Source organism: Vigna unguiculata, chromosome 3 (assembly GCF_004118075.2).
Source record: "Vigna unguiculata cultivar IT97K-499-35 chromosome 3, ASM411807v1, whole genome shotgun sequence".
Lineage (NCBI taxonomy): Eukaryota > Viridiplantae > Streptophyta > Magnoliopsida > Fabales > Fabaceae > Vigna > Vigna unguiculata.
In genome coordinates, this window is record NC_040281.1 from 62,291,679 (window position 1) to 62,310,030 (window position 18,352).

The following is an 18,352-nucleotide window of genomic DNA, read 5'->3' on the forward strand; positions in this document are numbered from 1 at the left end:
TGTAATATTGATTATTATAGCTACTCTCGGGCGTATATTTTTTATTAACAATTTTTTTGTTGTCAATATCTAAATTCCATAAATCTGATTCTTTTAAAAAGGTTTTATATGTAATGTTAATTTTATTTTTAATGAATAAAATATTTTAAAAATACATGTAGAGTAAATTTCGTTATTGTATGTATCTATAATTTTATATAATGAAGATGTTTTTTTTTCACATTTCGTTATTTTAATTTTATCTTTAATTATTTTATAAATAATTTGTTTTTTAACGTTATTTTAATTTTCTTTTTTGTTTTAACAATTATTTTAAAAATATTTTTTATATACATATTTTATTTTTGATTTAAATATATTTTTGATCCTTTAATTTTTAAGTGAATTTTGGAATTAGTCCATCTCAAAACTTTAGACCAATTTAGTGTCTCATCTTTCGAGAGACGTGAATTTAATTTTCTTAATCAAATCTTTCACACTTCATAATAGTATTTGACCTAACATTAAAATTTCAAAATTTACTGAAAATTAAGGGATTAAAAACATATTTACTTCTTTATTTTTTTAATTTTATATTTAATAACTATTTTAAAAATTAGTTATATATTTTTATTGATTTTAATTTAAATTTTTATAAAAATTAAAAATACGAACACACATATAATTGATTAATAGTTGTGAGTTTTAATCCGTAAATTTTGTGAAAGTGAAAAAATAAATAAAAGGGAAAAATAAAGAAGAACATTTTAGTGCAGTACATTTGCTTCTTCAGGTTGAAAGGAATTGAAAAACGCCTCTCACACACGCCATTCTTTTCGTAATTATGTGACAACAACTTCTCACGTCCCTGTAGATTTTATTTGTTCTCTTCTTTAGCTTCTTCTGGAGCTAACTGTTTCTGAAAAATCTGTGCTTTTATTTTATATATATATATATAAACTGTTCAACCCAGTGACGTGTACCAACCAATCAAATTCTCACAACTGGAATTTTTACCCAATGACAGGCTACTCCGGTATCTCCTCTTTTACCCTCAATAAAACATTTTTTGCTTCGATGCTCTCTGCGGCTGCTCAGCCCATATTATTCACCGGCCTAGCCGGTGGCCGCAATTCTTCAATATATATTCTGATGTGATGAGAAGTAACCGAAGGCAGAAAACATAAGAAAATAGAAAAGGAAAAGAACACCTGTTCTTTTTGGTGTTGCGTTTTCTTGGTTTATCTGTGGATTCTTCATCAGAATTAATACTTAGGAAGTTTATTTTCCTATTTTGGCTTCGCGGGTGGGGGTCGCCGGCGGTTTTGACAGCGTTAGAGATTTTGTTGTTTATTAAAAAGAAAGAATGTTTCTTTTTGATTGGTTCTATGGAATTTTGGCAAGTCTTGGACTGTGGCAGAAGGAGGCAAAGATTTTGTTCCTGGGGTTAGATAATGCTGGCAAGACCACTTTGCTTCACATGCTCAAAGATGAGGTTTTTTTCTTTACTTTTTTTTTGTTTTAACTTTGCTTTTTGTGATTTCCTATAATTGGGTTATTGCTCAAGGGTATATGAGTTTGAAGGTTTTCTTTGATGATAAATAAAATTTGTGCAGAGATTAGTTCAGCATCAACCTACTCAATATCCCACCTCAGAGGAGTTGAGTATTGGGAAGATAAAGTTTAAGGCTTTCGATTTGGGTGGCCACCAGATTGCTCGTAGGGTTTGGAAGGATTATTACGCCAAGGTTTGTTTATTCTTTATGTCAATTGATATTTCATTTTCTTGTTGAGTTTCATGTTTATGAATACAGGACACTTGAATGACTTTAGTTCATTACTATTATTGTAAGTATTATTGGGCATGGTTTGTTAGGATAGTAGTTTGAGTTTACATTATTATTAGGTTTTTAGATTGATGGTTCAAAGCATGCTCGAACTTTCTGTATTGTAAATACCATGTTACTGAGTATGGATTTGACAAATGCTAAATAATGTATATGCTGTATGAGGAAAAGTTTTAACAAACAACGCACCAAAAGAGTTGAGAATGTGTTATTTGTTTAATAGATTAAAATGTTAGGTTTTTATTGGAAAATGAAATTGTTTGCTCCTTTGTAATTTTCAATGCAATTCTAACAAGGTAAATGTTTTATTTATTGATATCCTTCTGATCTCCATCAAAACAGGGACTGTTGCTTGTTGTATCTATAGTTCTTATTTTGAAATTGTGTACCTCTTTTATATAATCTGAATTATTGTGCCTTTTTCTGAGTCCTGTCTTGTTTTTCCTTTACCAATTGTTGGCATTAGCTGGTTTTCTGGCCAATTAAGAAAAACAGTGCTGCGTGATACAGATTTTTTATCTGGTTGAAATCTGGTTTAACACATTTTTTATCTGGTTGAAATCTGGTTTAACACGCAACGGATATTACCTGGTTGTGGAAGTATCTTTTCTGCATGGCTTTTCTTTTGCTGCTTGCATATTATAGGAAGAGTGATGGGGTTTTAGGTGTAGGGTCAATTGAGTATCAGGAAGGCTAAAACCTGCATATCAAATCACTTACATGGTAGCCATCTACTTCTCAAATCGAAACATTGACATGAACATGAAACTTATCTGGAGTCCAGATTTTGTATTGATTTTTTTTGTATTATCTTCTGCTGAGTATGAAAAAATAGACTAATGTTGGTATATTTAAATTCTTTTTAACATATGTTAAAACATCAAAATCAGTATCTATAAATGTGTTTTGAAAGGAGTCCAGACTCTATTGGAATTTTTTTGTGTTGTCCTATACGGAGTATAAAAAATAGACTAATGTTGGTATGTTAAACTTCTTTTTAACATACGTGAAAATATAAAAATCAGTATCTATAAATGTATTTTGAAAGCACGACAAAGTGAAAAAAAAAAAAAAATCCAAGGAGGGAATCCAAATTCAATTTATCCAATTATTGTGATGCTAGAAACTGTAATTTGCATACTGATATGATGAGGATGTAGGTGGATGCTGTTGTATACCTGGTTGATGCATATGACAAAGAAAGATTTTCAGAATCAAAGAAGGAGTTGGATGCTCTTCTTTCTGATGAATCACTTGCAAATGTGCCTTTCCTTATATTGGGAAACAAGATTGACATACCTTATGCTGCCTCAGAGGATGAGCTACGCTATCACATGGGTCTCAGTAACTTCACCACAGGGAAGGGCAAGGTTAATTTGGCTGACTCCAATCTTCGTCCGTTGGAGGTTTTCATGTGCAGTATTGTCCGCAAGATGGGTTATGGTGAAGGCTTTCAGTGGCTCTCTCAGTACATTAAATAGAATACATCAAGTGTGTGTTTCTAGACGAATCTGCTCATGTAAATTGAATGCTTGAATATGGTGATTTTACTTTTTGTTATGAAATATTTAAGCTTGTGTTGCTGTTTCTGTATAGGTTATTGAAATTACAGGAGTAATAAATAATGGCTTTTAATGTTATGTTTCACAGTGCTTTTCGTTCTTGTTGACAATCTTGGGGAAATTGGTGGTTGGTAATCTTAGGATACTTTTCACAATCTCGTGTTTTCAATAAAAGCGGCTTGAGAGAGGTCTCATAAGTGATTGCAGTTCCAAGTTGGCAATGAATTTGGTACCCATTTGAGTTATTTGAAGAAAACAACTTATTTATTGACTATGATTGCACAATTTAATGAAAATTAGTGCTCAGAAACACAATTCTGAAATAAGTACTTTTGATTAAGAAAAGTGTGTAGAGGCTTGTTTCAAGTGCATGAATCCATTAATTATTATCTAAATAGATATCCTATCAGATGAGAGAATTATTTTTATTTGATAATAATACAATGTTGTATGTCAAAGGTTCATGGATCATTAAGACTGAATTCAAATTAAGGAATACATTTGAGGAATAAGAAAAATAAAGAAATGTAAAAGAAAGAGAGTGAAAAGTGATATTTTATTTGAATTAACAGAGTGAAAAATGAAAAGAAATGAGAATGAAATTTATAGGAGCTTCTGAATAATTTGATTGACATAATAAATTTTTAAAAACTATAAACTGATATATTTAATAAATTATCATATACATTAACTTTAATTATTAGATTATAAGTTTATTAAATTTCTATTATTATTATTATTATTATTATTTTATGATTTATTTTTATTTTAATATTTTATTATTTTATATATTATTTTATGAATTTATTTTTTATTATGATTTTTAAATTTAACGAATTTATTTAAATTATCATTATTGTTTTTAATGTGTTTATTATTATTATTATTATTTAATATTTGTTATTAGTATCCAATAAAGGAATGCATCGGAGTAATGTACTTCAAACAGGTAAAATTGTATTTGATCGGTGGGTCTCTCTTTGTTTTTCCTCATCCCAGTAGAGAGGAATGTTTCATATATTCCTTGCTTCTCTTTTTTCACCCATCGAATATTACTGGATGCAAATAACAAAGTTACTCACATTTCAATCAAGCATATGCAAACACAACATTAAACAAATTATGTCATATTTTAACCTTAAATCATTCTCACAAGATCTAATAATCCGTTCTAATTTTCAAATAAGAATATATCCTTATAATTATGTCCGTCTCCATTCAAACGAAGGTAGAAGTAGCGTACAAAATGAAAGGGCATGTTTTATTTTAACTAAAAGTTATATGAATATGACTTTAAGAAAGAAAAAAAAAACATTATTAAGCCTGTTCTTTAAGAAGTACACATGCACTGTACTTTGCTGCCAAGGCAGCTTCAAATTGAATCAAAGCTACTCAGCTTTACTACATACAGTTAGAGACTATATTGTCCCAACTTTACTCCTCCATCCCTAACCTTATAGTCTTATAAACGTGTTACTGAAAATACCAATCAATGGACAATTTTCTTCAGAATCATACATATTTGCCTAAATTAATATTCATACAATTGGTTTTGAATTAATATTTATTTTAAAACAGTTATTGAGGCGAGAATCATATAATATAACAACCTTGTAATCATTAAAGAGATCACTGATATTGGACATGGTACGAAACAAAAAGTTTCTTTGTACATACAGTCTAATTTTGAAGATGTGTTGGCGCCTTTAGTTGCCTCAGTTCCTATCTTTGAGGCAAAAGGCCAGGCTTGTAGCTGTAACTATTCTAGTATTCTGTAAATATTTGGGGTGGCACAGTGTTTCAATTGAACGTAGAGGCCAATGACACATGAAAACCTAATATGATGTCCCATTCTAGGATATTAAGTTAGTCTAAAAGGGTCAAAGGGAACTTACAAGATCCACAGGATATATAAAAAAAGATTGCACCCCTAGAAGAAAAATCTGTTTGGGTAAGCTATGCCTTCAGTTCCATGTCAACTTCAGTACTAAGAAGTTGCTCGTATTCCCGTTCCAGCTGCACAAAGGAATGATCTACAGGTGAACAAACATGCAAAACCAAATCCTCCTAGTACTAATGAAATGTATGTATAATTTAACTGTCACCTTTGCTTGATCTAGGGCCACTTTCATCCTCCTATACTCTTCTTGTGCTTTCTTCGACCGGAACATAGCCTGAACCCTCACCACTGATCTCTCAACACGTTCTTCAGCTTGTTTCCTACCAGTTCGAAAGAATTCCTCCTCTACAACACTTTCCTTATCCTGATCTCCAGTTCCCACTTCAGCAGTTCTGACCTGCAGCCCTCGGAAGCCCCTTCTCTTCAAACGCCAACGCAGCACCGCTTTCTCAACCACACCTACAGACCAGAGAATTTTGCGATAATGCTTCCGCAGCTGAAAGCAACGAAAAGCAGCCTGCATTGTAACATGGACGTTAGTCAATTTATCCAACCAAATCAGCTGTTAACGTATGTGCCAACTAGCAGAGAAAATTTTACTTGAATTTTAACAGCATGGCGACGCATGAGGAGAAATTCTTTACGAATCTTCCATGTGCGGAATGTACACTGAATGCGAGCAGCAGCTCCCATCATTTTCTTTGTCTCGAAGTTCCTGAACGCATGCTGAATTTTCATTGCTGCAACTATTTTGCGTGCTTCAGCCTCTGGATTGGAAGACATAACTGCGTTAGTTCTCAGTTTTAGATTGTGCTCCCTAAATGCAGCCTGTATGCGGGCAGCTGCATCAGCAGCAGTTCGGTAAGCTGCCAATGTATCCTTCATGTTCTGCTGGTCATCAGTAAGGCATGCAGAATTTACTGTATCAGTTGTGCTAGTTTCCAACGAGCCGCTGATATTTCCAGCTAAGCTCATGTCATTAAAGTGCTGAACCAGAGATTTTTCAGAAAGATAAGCTGCTAAGCCATCATGACCCCTCATATAAGCAAGATCAGCAGCAGTGCAACCACCAGGATTTTTTGGCGTAGGATCAGTAACCAAATTTGACTTTGCCCCAGCAGACAGCAGAGTAGCAACCATTTTTTCCCTGAAAATACAAATATATAAGAAAATTTTCATTCAAAGTTCAAGCAGCCCACTTAACAAAGGTCATGCTAAATTCAATTGACTATTTTAATGCCTGGTTTTATATAGGAAAAGAAGGAACACAAAGAACATGACTGGTGAAACCTCATCAGAAAAGGATTTTTTGGTCAATGTATTTGCAGAAGGGTTAACAGTGTAAACAAGTGGGGTGTCTGTGTATTGTACCTTCCATAATATGCTGCCCAATGAAGAGCTGTCCATCCAAATCTATCACGGAAATCCAGCGACAAGCCTGACCATGAAAATAAGGAAACAGCCCAAGTATATCCCAAAATAGCACACAAATGGATTACGCTCTGGCCATGTGAATCATACTCAGTCGTCTTATAGCCTAGAACAATTCTTTCCAAAAGCCATTCCCTTAGCCTGTTTTTCAACGCAATTCCAAAGAGGGCATCTTTTGCTTGTGAAAATGGAATCTGGTTGTCTTCAGTTGACTTGATTAAATACTGCCAACTATTGGAAATAAATGCTGTTCTGAGGGCAAATTGCCTAGCTTCCTTAAGTCTATTAGGTGGTACTTTACAGGAGATGACATCTAGGCTCAGTTGTTTAGCAAAGAGCAAATACGCAAGCCTCATTTGTAGTCGAAACTCATCCCAATTGCTATTCTCTTCCATTGCAGATGTAGGATCATGCAAGACAAGAGTACGATATTCAAAATTAACAACTTGGCTAATAGGCTTATGGCCATCAAAACTCAAGTAGAGATTCACGATTCCTGGAGAATGTGGTGGTACCCAGCACCGATAGAATCCAACCTGAACAATTTCTGCAGGAACGCTAACATCACCACAGACACATAATAGATTGGACTTTGAAAGGTGCATATAATCCTTATGAAAGAATCCAGTCACCAGGACCTGCAAGTAAAGTAATTCAGAAATCAAAATAACAGGTAGCAAACATGTGAATTCATCATGCAGATAGTATGTACTCTGTTAAAACAGTTACAATTTACACACTGCATGCATGTACCAAAGAGCAACTCATAGCACCAATTAAAGAATGATTTTGGTTAGACTGAAAATACCAGTTATTCATATTCCTCAGTTTATATATTTGCAGTTTTCAGCTTTGGAATTCAACAAGAATTCAAGATTGAAAGAAATGACTGAGAAATAAAATGAGAAACCAAATATCACACATTAGAGTTAATTGTAAAGAAAGATATGCTTAATTGATATCAAGCAGATATACAAGAAGGGAAAAGGAAACCTTTGATTTCTCAGAGGAAGACACCCAAGTAGGGGATACATCCGTGATAGTAAATACTTGTTCTGGCTGAGAAATTTGCTGACCATCCACTACCGGGGACAAATATGGTTCATGAACAGATGAAACTGGTGACTCGAGAGCTGGGTCATCTACTGAACATGGTGAATCAGACATGATGTGGTTCACCCACATTCCAAAACTGTCCTGACTTTGCAATCTATCACTGACCAAAGGGTCAAAGGATCCGGCACTTAAAGAAACAGTATTACTCCTCTGCTCATTTGGATTTGCTTGATTGCCCATCATCTGAAATGTAGCAATTTCTGAAAAATTGTAAGTAACACTGTTGCTCCCAGCAATTGGTTGAGGAAGACAATTAAAAGAAGAAATTTCTGCAGATAGATTGTTGACTACCTGGTGACAAAACAAGTATACCAAAGGAGTGGCTATTACAAAGCAAGTATCCCAAGACAAAGGAGGAAAAAGAGGAAGCAAAAAAAAAAAACAGATACAGATATGAGGTATAAAACATAAAATAAACAGGTTATTCACTATAATTTCAAGAACTCTTCTTCAAAATGACCGTCACCTTTCTGTACGGGATTACAGATTTGAAAGTAGTATCATAAAGGGAAAACAGTATCTTAAATCCTTATCACGAATAATGAAACTGTTGACTGGATGACTCATGGAACTAATTTTTACATTCTTGCTTGTTTATAGGACCCATGATTTTTTGTGTATTTGTTAGGAACCATCTGATGTGTATTCAGCAGGATTTTAGGCATTTAGTAGCAGTTATTTTACAGTATTTCCACACTCTCTTCTCTAAAAATTATGATCAACAAGATACACTTTTGCACTTCATATTTTTATGTATCCAATAGAAACAATAATCTGATAGTGAAAAAAAAATTGAAATGCTGATGCCTGGACATCTATTAAATATGTTGTCTACGAAATATAACAAATTCTCTATATGCATACTTAAAAAAGGATGAAAAAGTCTTATGATAAACTTCAAAGGACAGACAATAAGGAGGCAAAAGTTGTGACACTGCAGTTTTTGCAGCTCTTTGGCCTGTTTGGTTGAAGCAGACCACCTGCCATTTTAGAATCTCTTATCTGCTTAGTTTGCTTAAGGAGGTTTGTACTTTTGGCTACTATGTGGTGATTACCTCATGGTTATTTCATGAGAGTTTCCACTATCAACATACGAGAGTTTGGGCAGCCTTGCTGCATATCGAAAACTTTTTTCCTTTCTTGTCCTTTCCATTTTTAATATTAGAATAGAGGATATTTTATCCTCGCCCTAGTTATTGTCAGTGCTTCACTCAGTCTATATCGAATAAAATTTCTTTTTCCATGTAAGAAGAGAAAAAAGTCAAAGAACTAACTGTCTTTTACAGAACTCACGTGAAAAATGAATACAAATGAAGGAAAGATAATTATCTTACATTGCCGAAACTTCCATTCAGTAAAGTTTGATCTTGTTGATTAAAATATGCAACACTGCCTGCAAAAAGTTAATTAAGTTAAAATAAATTAATGATGCACTCCAAAAAAGTGGCTGATTTTGCTTTAATCAATTTACCTCCATTAGGCATGGTAGAGGCATTATGATCATTTGCATCCACTAGGTCATCCCACTCAAGTGTATTAATCTCATGAAGTCTCAGTTCATGACTTTTGTCTTTTACATTGCCACTCATGTCTGTTTTTGTCCAACCAGAAAGGATGAGATTATACACCTTATCAACCAAACAATACGAGATTCGAAGCTTTATAAACTAACAAAAAAATATTATTTTCTGCTTCCTTTGGAAAGATGAGAAGAATAAAAATAAGGCATGTTCTTTTCTTGCAAGCCGTTGTTTCCAGACAAACACTTGCCATCTTCTAAATTAAAATATGATATTTTAAGCAAAGGCCATGAGCCCTTCATACTGATAGCTTTCAACAGTACAACTTTTAAGAAGATATACAACAAAAGTATAAGTTATTTCTCACCACCGGCATATGTGGTTGTGGTCCCTGAATCTATTTCATCTAATACAACCCATGGTGCAGGAGGATCAGAGACAGAACTGGAGTGTGAATTTATAGGAGTGACGGGAGAACCTTGCATCTGTATCACAAACAACAATCCAAAGGCAACAAAGCCAAGTTATATCCATGTTCACAATAAAATTTAGAACACAAATGGAAGTTTGTTTCTAATTATAAAGATGTTTGAACTTCTAAGTGTCATTAAGAGAAACTAAATGATCAAATCCTATAACTGACAAGTGTTTTTGGAATACTAGATTTTATGATTATAGACAAAACAAATTAACTTATTCTAAAATGCAGTTTTCAATATTTTGAGAAAGTAGACTTTCAGTATACTTAATTTCATAAAACTGACTTGTAAGATAATATTTGCACCCATTTATATACTATATATTGTCATGTCTTTAGTTAATGTGAGATCTTGAACAAACATAATGAAACAATGAATGGGACATAACTTTTACATTAGCAAACGATTTTAATACCACTGCAAGGAAAACAACATTCAATTCTTTTAAAAAATTTCACAGATATGATATGAACCACCTCTGCCATAAAGGCCATGAGTTACCATTTAGTTAAAAAGAAATACAATGGAGACAAGTAGACTCCAAGTCTAGACAAATTTGAAGTAAAAGGAAAGAGGATTATATAATACGGTAGAATGTATAAAGCTGTACTTCGACATCTTTTGATGCTAGATAATAAACTTTCATGCTCATACTAATGATGGTTCTGTTAATATTTTGTCAAGGCCTGCGCAATCATCCAACTTATGAAATAAGACCAAAACACTGGACTTAAAAAAAATTATTATCCCACTTGTCTTGAAGTCAGCTCTTGGAGCTTATATATATTCATCATCAAAACTGTTAAAAGTACATTGTTGGACTTGGCTATCTTTCAAAGTTCAAACAAATATAATGGAAATCAAGACTATGAAAGAGCCTGTGCACACTATACAGAGAAAACAAATGAGGTCTCCATCCAGACCAACTGAAAAAACATTACTGTAAGAAAAAATTGTTATATAGACAGAATAATGCTGTATCCAGACAAATTCAAACGCATTAAACTACATTAACAACTAAAGGATCAGTAGATCACAATCTGACTAATGACTAAAGATGTACATAGTCTTCCTTTTAGACAAAACTACAGTAAACACATAAATCAAGGTTTGTGCAGTTAAATTGAACTTTTGAAAGGAAAAAAGATAAAGGAAATAGTGAACAAACTGACTAATGAATAAATGAGTATGGTTTTCCTTCGAGACAAAACAACATACACAAGACACATAAATCACGGTTCGTGAGGTTAAATTCAACTTTTGAAAGGGAAAAAATAGTGGAAATGCTGAACTTTAACACTACCTCTTGTGTTTCACGATAATGAACAAGGACTATGTGTTCCATACTCCTGAAAAGAAAATAGTGAAAAGAATTTAAGTCACATGTTATTGGCAAACTTATTTTAATTTTATGCTTTAATCAACAAATGCAAGAATAACAGAAGCACCATACTACAGCATAACTCAGCAGAATGAACATGCATAAAATTTTAAAATTGGAGCTTTAAGAGACAACTCATATGCATACTTATCAAGCAGCCAATAACATCTTCGCACAAAATTTGAGTTATCCTGACCATGTGCATAATATACATGTATCCTTTCTTCATTACCAACCTGTTGGGTGCGGAAAAGAAATAAATGACAAAAAAGAAAGTAAAAAATCAGATATTATGGTAATTGATCAATGATAACAAAAAACTAGAGGAAGGAATTATCATCATACATAATAAACACCACATTTGATGATAAAATTAAGAGCAGAAAGCCACAAACTGATCTATCTGCCAAATGGAAAATACTACCCAGAAAGAAAGATAGATATACTGGATCATTATACAAAAATCATATGATACAAAGCCAAGATAATGCATAATATAAATTAAATATCACCAGTTAAATACTTCAGCACTTACAAATCTAACAGTGGATGATATCTAAAACAACTCGACTCCAGACTCCCCTAATTAAAAAACTACTATTTATGGAGAGTACATAATAAATTGAACAGCATTGGTAAAATAGAAAACTGATCTCCAAGAAGCCTTATGTCTTTTAACATTTAACCACGTCTAATCAGTGTTTAGTTCATTCACATTCCACATTAACAATGATCAACTATCCCAAACAATCTGTTAAAGAAACAAAACTAAAATAAAATTAACTCAAGTGAAAACACCAAAGAATGAAAATCCTCACTTTCAAGTGCTCATGAGCTTCTTTAACAGTTTTCCCGTCCTTTTTCTTTTTCCAGTTGTGCCCATCTTTTCGAAAGTTCCTAAGCATCTTGCGATCAAATAAGACAATAGTACCGCCTGTTCACACACAAAACAATAATAAAATAATAATAATAATAATAATAATAATAATAATAACATTTAACTGGATATTTGACATTGTCTTATGACTAATAGTGAAAAATTATTTGGATGCAAAATAACTATATGAAATTCCATCAGATACATGAACGAAGCCATTTGCAGTTAGATTTTAAATTGCCTTATTCATGTCATAAACAAATAACTGGCGTGTGTTTTTCTGAAAGAAGAAAATCATTGTGAGTAAAACCAGAAGATTACAAAGAGATTTGAGGGAAATGAGACAAAATAAATTTTAAAACCAATAATTAAAGGTGTAGAAGCTTACAATTAAGCAAATAAGCTTGAAAGCACAAAAGTTCCAAAATATGATTATCATGGAATGCTTTCTACCAGTAGGTAAAAATTTTATGGACATTAAGTGATGCATATATAATTTAATATCTATAAGAAAGTACACGGCAGTGCAGAATGGAAACTATGCACCCACTATTTAAATATGAAGTTACAGTTAAATGATAATTACTTTTTGGCAAATTCACTGGCTTGACATTAATGGGAAAATACTTGTAATTACACAGCATGGCATGAATTTCATTGGGACGAAGCCATCTGGTTCTCGCTTCCTCCATAATGCTCCCCACATCCAAATCTGAGGCATATATAATAAAACATGTCAGAACAACAGCAAGACAGATTTCCCTTCCTTTTGACATAGCCTAAATAAAATCTACTTCAGGGGATAATCCCTCCCCCAGATGACAAAAACTAACATCCATGCAACGCAATAGTAGGCTTACCAGGTGATTTATCAAACCTAGGGAACAACTTGCTCCAATTAAATGCTTGAACACAGTGTTTGAACATCTAGAGCTACTACTCACAACATCCATATAAATTACTCTAATCGCTAATTATAAACTAACAAGAAACAAAAAACTACTTCTTGGTCTTGGTCTTAGACACTTGATCAAAATGAACTTAGGCATGATTCAGAAATCAACAGTGAAGTACGTACCTTGCAATGTGTGGAATCCATGTATCTCTGAACCAGCAAGTTGCGCCGCCATGTTATTCGCCATGTTCACAGAAACCTATGGAGATTCCGAACACTTTTCTCTCGCCTCAAAGTCAGCAACTGCATATATTACAAGAAAAAATTTATAAAAAAAAAAAAAAAAAAAAAAAAAAAGAAGTGCAAACTGGTGATGACTCAACAACACAGAGAACAATCATCGTTCTCAACTAACAATAATCAAAATTAAGAGGGTAGTGAGAAACAAATAGAAAGTTGATAAATTTACCTAATTGCAGAGAAGGGTGGGTCTGTTGTCCGAATTAGAACAGATAGAAATATGATCGCCTCGTTAGAGCTGAATCACTCTTTCTTCTTCCTTTCTGTTTTTTTTTTTTTTTTCTTTTTCCTATTCTACACTCTGACTCTAACTTTTATTATATTATAAAATATAAATATAATTCATAAATAATAAAATAAGAGTCTTCTTTATTTATTTAAATAAATTAGGAGTTTAGTAAATGTAATAAATAAATAGATGAGGAAATTAAAAGTTTAACATATAAGGAAGGTCTTCACACATTGATTAAGGGTATAAAAATAAAAACAATGATTGTTGGAAAACTTTAAAATACGTTTTTTGAAATAATATTGAAATTATTTAATATTTTTTTAAATATTTTAAACGTTATTTAATAAATAATTATTTATGTTTAATTAAATATATTAAATTTTATTTAATCAATGTTCTCGTAACGTTTTAAATTAAAAATTGTATTAAAATCGCATGACAAGCATTTATTATCTAGCCAAACTTTTATACACACCCTCTTCTTTTAAAATGGCATGACATTCTCATAAAAGCATTATTCACATTTTACAAGTTTGATTTTATTTCGATATGTCTTCGTCATAAAGTAAAAATAAATTATTTTAGTCTTCAACGATACCTTTGTTTATTTATTTGTTGTAGTATAAAAAACTATTAGGTAATATAGTATGTAACTTTACTTCTGTTCTTTTAAGAAGCCATCTTAATTAAAAATATATATTTTATTATTATAGGTGAAAATGTAAGGTCTATAATATCTCAAATGATAAGTTATTTTAAAAATAAAAAAAAAAGATATGGGTACAACAATTCTTATTCGGGAATAAAATGAAACCTTAAGCAATATTTAATACATTAACAGATTAAAAAATATATATACATGTTGAATAAACATTTAAACCTTGTATTGCAGGATAAATCATCTATTTAGTTTTATTTTATGTTTTTTTAAATATTTTTAAGAATTAATTTTGTTAAAATGTTAAAACATTTTCTATTTTTAATTTTTAATAAATAATCATAATAAGCTTTTTAGCTATAGTCACACAATAATAAAGTCACTAAATTGGAAGATGTTGTCTTTTGTACATCAGACACTTTAGTTTGTTCAAAATGTAGTATAATTTTATAATTCAAAATACTTTTAAGAATCATCTTATATATTTTTATCAAAATATATTTGTAGTGATATATTTTTAACTAATATTCTAAGAAATATCATTAACACTGTTTGGTGATCTAATTTTTATTTTGACGGTATTAATGCTTGCTGAGATTAAAATGAAAATGCCAGTCTACAGTGATTGAGGGAAGTTTTGCTGAAGAGGTTATTTTTTATTTTTGTTATCATTTTCATTTTTTTTTATATTTTCTTACAATTAAATAAAAAAAATTCCACTTTAATTATTCTCATATCATTTTCATTTACTTCACACAAACCAACATATTCTTAGCATCTCTTTCTTTATACCCTCTTTTTGTTTTCATCTTTTCTTGTCTGTTGTAGTTTAAGTTTTCTTTCTTTTTACTTTTTATCTTCAATCCACGTTTTTCAAAATTAAAATAAATAAAGAAAAAACTTTTTGTTCATTTCATAAGTGTGAAGCAAAAGATAAAAATAAATAAACAATAATTTCAGTATAAAAAATATTTACAACTTAAGGATGTAGGAAATCCTGCATTTGAGAGGGAGAATATCTCCAAGTTACCACTACTAGAAGTAGAAGTATGGTTGTGAAAATATATTAGTTGTGGTCAATTTATGTAAAATAAGTTCGTAAAATAAAGGAAGACAAACTAAAATGTTATAAATAAGACTGAATTGGATTACTTTTTGTTCAATTATTTAATATGTGGTACGAGTGAGTTTACATCAAGTTAATTCGTAAGTTTATGGGTCTTTCATAAATTACAATTTAGTACATCACTTTGACATGAGTTAGTGTAGTTCGTTTACATGATTTATAAATATATATATATATATATATATATATATATATATATATATATATATATATATTTTACCATTATTCTATTAGAGACCGACTTGACCAATATTTTTGGAAAATTAAAATAATATACTCAAAATTTATATATTTAATTATTATCATCAAGAATATATATATATATATATATATATATATATATATATATAATTTAGTATAACCATAACTATAAAAAAAATCATACATATACAAAGAATTGTCCTTCATCTTTCATATATTTTAACTCGTCAATAATTGAATTAAAACTAAAATTTGGAGTTATTTCTTTTTCAATGTAAATAACCATATTGTCAACAAGAAATCTATCTTCCAACTTTATTCTGCAATCTTGTTTCGATAATTTTCATTACAAAAAATGGTCTTTCTACTATAGTTGTAGAAACAACGAAAATGACTTAACTGTTATTCTTTAAACTTTAAGAAAGAGTTTCTATAAATTTAAATATTTGGTCATTAGTATCATGGTTCATAGTATATGTGAAGAAGTTGAATATGCTATGTTTCCATCTTCGGATAGTGTCTTTTTCATCACTTATAAATTATGAATATGTTCCTTTTTACGTATATACTAAAAGAAGAATTTATGATAATCAAGCCACAATCAAAAATAGGTTATGAAAAAACATGTCGTACAATATTTTTTCTTTTGTATTCATAAAAAATAATATACAAAAAGCTGATGAGATAAAGAGTTATGTTAATTATTAAAATAATATTTCACTATCAAGTGAGATATAATACATGCATTTTTTTAATAATGAAAGAGAACAAATGAGAAATAAGAGTAAAAACAATGATTATTTTCTCTTTAGAAATAAAAAAAAAGGTTAAAACCCTCAAATTGTCCTTCATTCTAGTTCAAAAATATCAATTGGGTCCTCAAATTTTAACTTATCTCAATTGGGTCTTCATTTTTTAAAATATGTTTTGATGTGGTTCTTTCTATTAGTGCAGCACTGACGACATTAAATATGTGCCATGTGCTTGTGTTTTTTTTTAAATTAAAAAAAAAATTTCAACGTGTCAAATTGGGGGGTATGCCACGTGTCACCTAATGGGTTTGTGATTTTTTTTATTTTTTATTATGCAATCATGTGTCAAATTGGGATTTTGCAACGTGTCATTGTTGATGTAAAAAACTTCAATTTAGTTCCTGTATTTGTTATTTTGTTTCAATTTAGTTTTTGTTTATTTTTAAATTGGAAAAATTTCATCCATTCTAAATTGGGACCAAATTTGTTTATATAAATATTACAATAATATTTTTAATATAATTTATATTTTTAACCAAATTAAGTTATTTAAATTTATATTTTGCATTGAATTTTATGTAAAATTTGTTTTAAATATTTATATATCAATAATTTATAGACAAATGTTAAAGTTGGTGTAAAAATAAGTTTTAAAATTTTACATTTGAATTTATAAAGTTGTATTTTTACATCAACTATAACATTTATCTAAAAATGACTGATATATAAATATTTAAAACAAATTTTAATCAAAGTCAAAATGAAACAAATTTAAACAAACTTAATTTACTTAAAAAAATGATATAATAAAAAAATAATTATAATATTTATATAAATTTAAATTTGGTCTCAATCAGAAATGGATTAAATTGCTCTAATTTAAAAAGAAATTGGGACTAAAAAATGAGACAAAATAATACAAGGACCAAATTGATATTTTTTTACACCAACTTTAACATTTGTCAATATATTATTGATATATAAACATTTAAAACAAATTTTAAATAAATTTCAAAGCAAAACCTAAATTTAAATAAACTTAATTTTGTTAAAAATATGTATTATAATAAAAATATTATTATAATATTTATATAAAAGTTAAATTTAGTCTTTATTTGAAAATGATGAAATTGCTCTAATTCAAAAAGAAATTGGGTTTAAATTGAGACAAAATAATACAACGACCAAATTAAGGTTTCTCACATCAACAATGACTCATAGCAAAATCCTAATTTTACATGTGGCAGTTTTTTTTTTTTTAATTTATCTCAATTCGGTCCCTATTTCGAAAAATTTGATGCAATAAAATCTTTTCCGTTAGTAGTGTAGTAACATTGTTAAAGAAGTGTCACGTGTGAGTTCCTAAATTTTATTTTTTTATTTTATTTTATTTTTATTTTAAATTCAAAAAAAATGTTACGTGTCAAGTTGTCATTGTACTACGTGGTAGTGATAATGTGATGTGACAATGGCAGTACCATGTGTCACTGTTATATCAGGTGTCATTTCCTCATTTTCAATTTGGTTTGTGTATTTTTTATTTTTGTCTCAATCTAGTTCCATTTTTATAAATATTGAACAATTTTGTCTCTCTCCAAATTGAAACCAAATTTAATTTTTATATAAATAGTACACAAATATTTATATAGAAATTGATATTTCTCACAAATATTTTTAACAAGATTAAGTTTATTTAAATTTATATTTACATTGAGCTTTATTTAAGTTTTTTTTAAAGTTGTTAATAGAAAATAAGGCTAACAGAAAAAAAAAATCAATAAATTATATTAATATTTTATTACATCATTCTTTAATATTGTTTTTTATTTGAATTTATATTTCAAATAATTGTATACTTTTAAAATGTGTAAATTTTAATTAGTTTTATACAGATGTTTGAGTTGGTGTAAAAATAACAATTATATAAATTTAAATGTAAAATTTTAAAATAATTTTAACCAATTTATATAACAATTGAAAACAAATAAATTTAAAATTTGAAAACATTTGTAAATAAAGTTGAATGTGAAACTCAAATTTAAATAAACTTAACTTTGCTAAAAATATAGAATAAAGATATCAATTTGAATAAAAGT

The 18,352-nt window shown here is 29.8% G+C and overlaps 2 protein-coding genes across 3 annotated transcripts; one reads left to right on the forward strand and one right to left on the reverse strand.

Moving 5' to 3' along the window:
• Positions 1–1,070: 1,070 nt before the first annotated feature.
• LOC114179478 (GTP-binding protein SAR1A-like) lies at positions 1,071–3,489 on the forward strand. The gene is made up of 3 exons (XM_028065828.1): positions 1,071–1,474; positions 1,596–1,727; positions 2,987–3,489. Exons 1-3 carry the CDS (start codon positions 1,346–1,348, stop codon positions 3,305–3,307), a joined length of 582 nt encoding a protein of 193 aa, XP_027921629.1. The 5' UTR covers positions 1,071–1,345; the 3' UTR covers positions 3,308–3,489.
• Positions 3,490–4,986: 1,497 nt separating this feature from the next.
• LOC114177904 (calmodulin-binding transcription activator 5-like) lies at positions 4,987–13,569 on the reverse strand. Of its 2 annotated transcripts, none has more exons than XM_028063500.1 (14): positions 13,457–13,569; positions 13,171–13,290; positions 12,679–12,804; positions 12,034–12,149; positions 11,363–11,451; positions 11,138–11,183; positions 9,723–9,840; positions 9,307–9,426; positions 9,170–9,228; positions 7,713–8,018; positions 6,660–7,357; positions 5,889–6,435; positions 5,494–5,805; positions 4,987–5,404 (listed from the first exon to the last, which is right to left on the reverse strand). In XM_028063500.1, exons 2-14 carry the CDS (start codon positions 13,232–13,234, stop codon positions 5,345–5,347), a joined length of 2,661 nt encoding a protein of 886 aa, XP_027919301.1. In that variant the 5' UTR covers positions 13,235–13,290; positions 13,457–13,569; the 3' UTR covers positions 4,987–5,344. The 2 variants fall into 2 exon arrangements, with proteins under 2 accessions (XP_027919301.1, XP_027919300.1); XM_028063499.1 differs by having other exon boundaries at positions 7,713–8,126.
• Between the last annotated feature and the right edge of the window lie 4,783 nt (positions 13,570–18,352).

Bases quoted from the DNA above. Each gene is read 5' to 3' on its own strand.
- LOC114177904 (XM_028063499.1), bottom strand. From the start codon at position 13,234: ATGGCGAATAACATGGCGGCGCAACTTGCTGGTTCAGAGATACATGGA. The intron at 7,358-7,712 runs GTTTCCTTTTCC...CTTTACTTGCAG, and splicing joins CTTCCTCTGAGAAATCAAAG to GTCCTGGTGACTGGATTCTT. The intron at 5,806-5,888 runs GTAAAATTTTCT...GTTACAATGCAG, and splicing joins GCCATGCTGTTAAAATTCAA to GCTGCTTTTCGTTGCTTTCA.
- LOC114179478 (XM_028065828.1), top strand. From the start codon at position 1,346: ATGTTTCTTTTTGATTGGTTCTATGGAATTTTGGCAAGTCTTGGACTG. The intron at 1,475-1,595 runs GTTTTTTTCTTT...AAATTTGTGCAG, and splicing joins TTCACATGCTCAAAGATGAG to AGATTAGTTCAGCATCAACC. The intron at 1,728-2,986 runs GTTTGTTTATTC...ATGAGGATGTAG, and splicing joins GGAAGGATTATTACGCCAAG to GTGGATGCTGTTGTATACCT.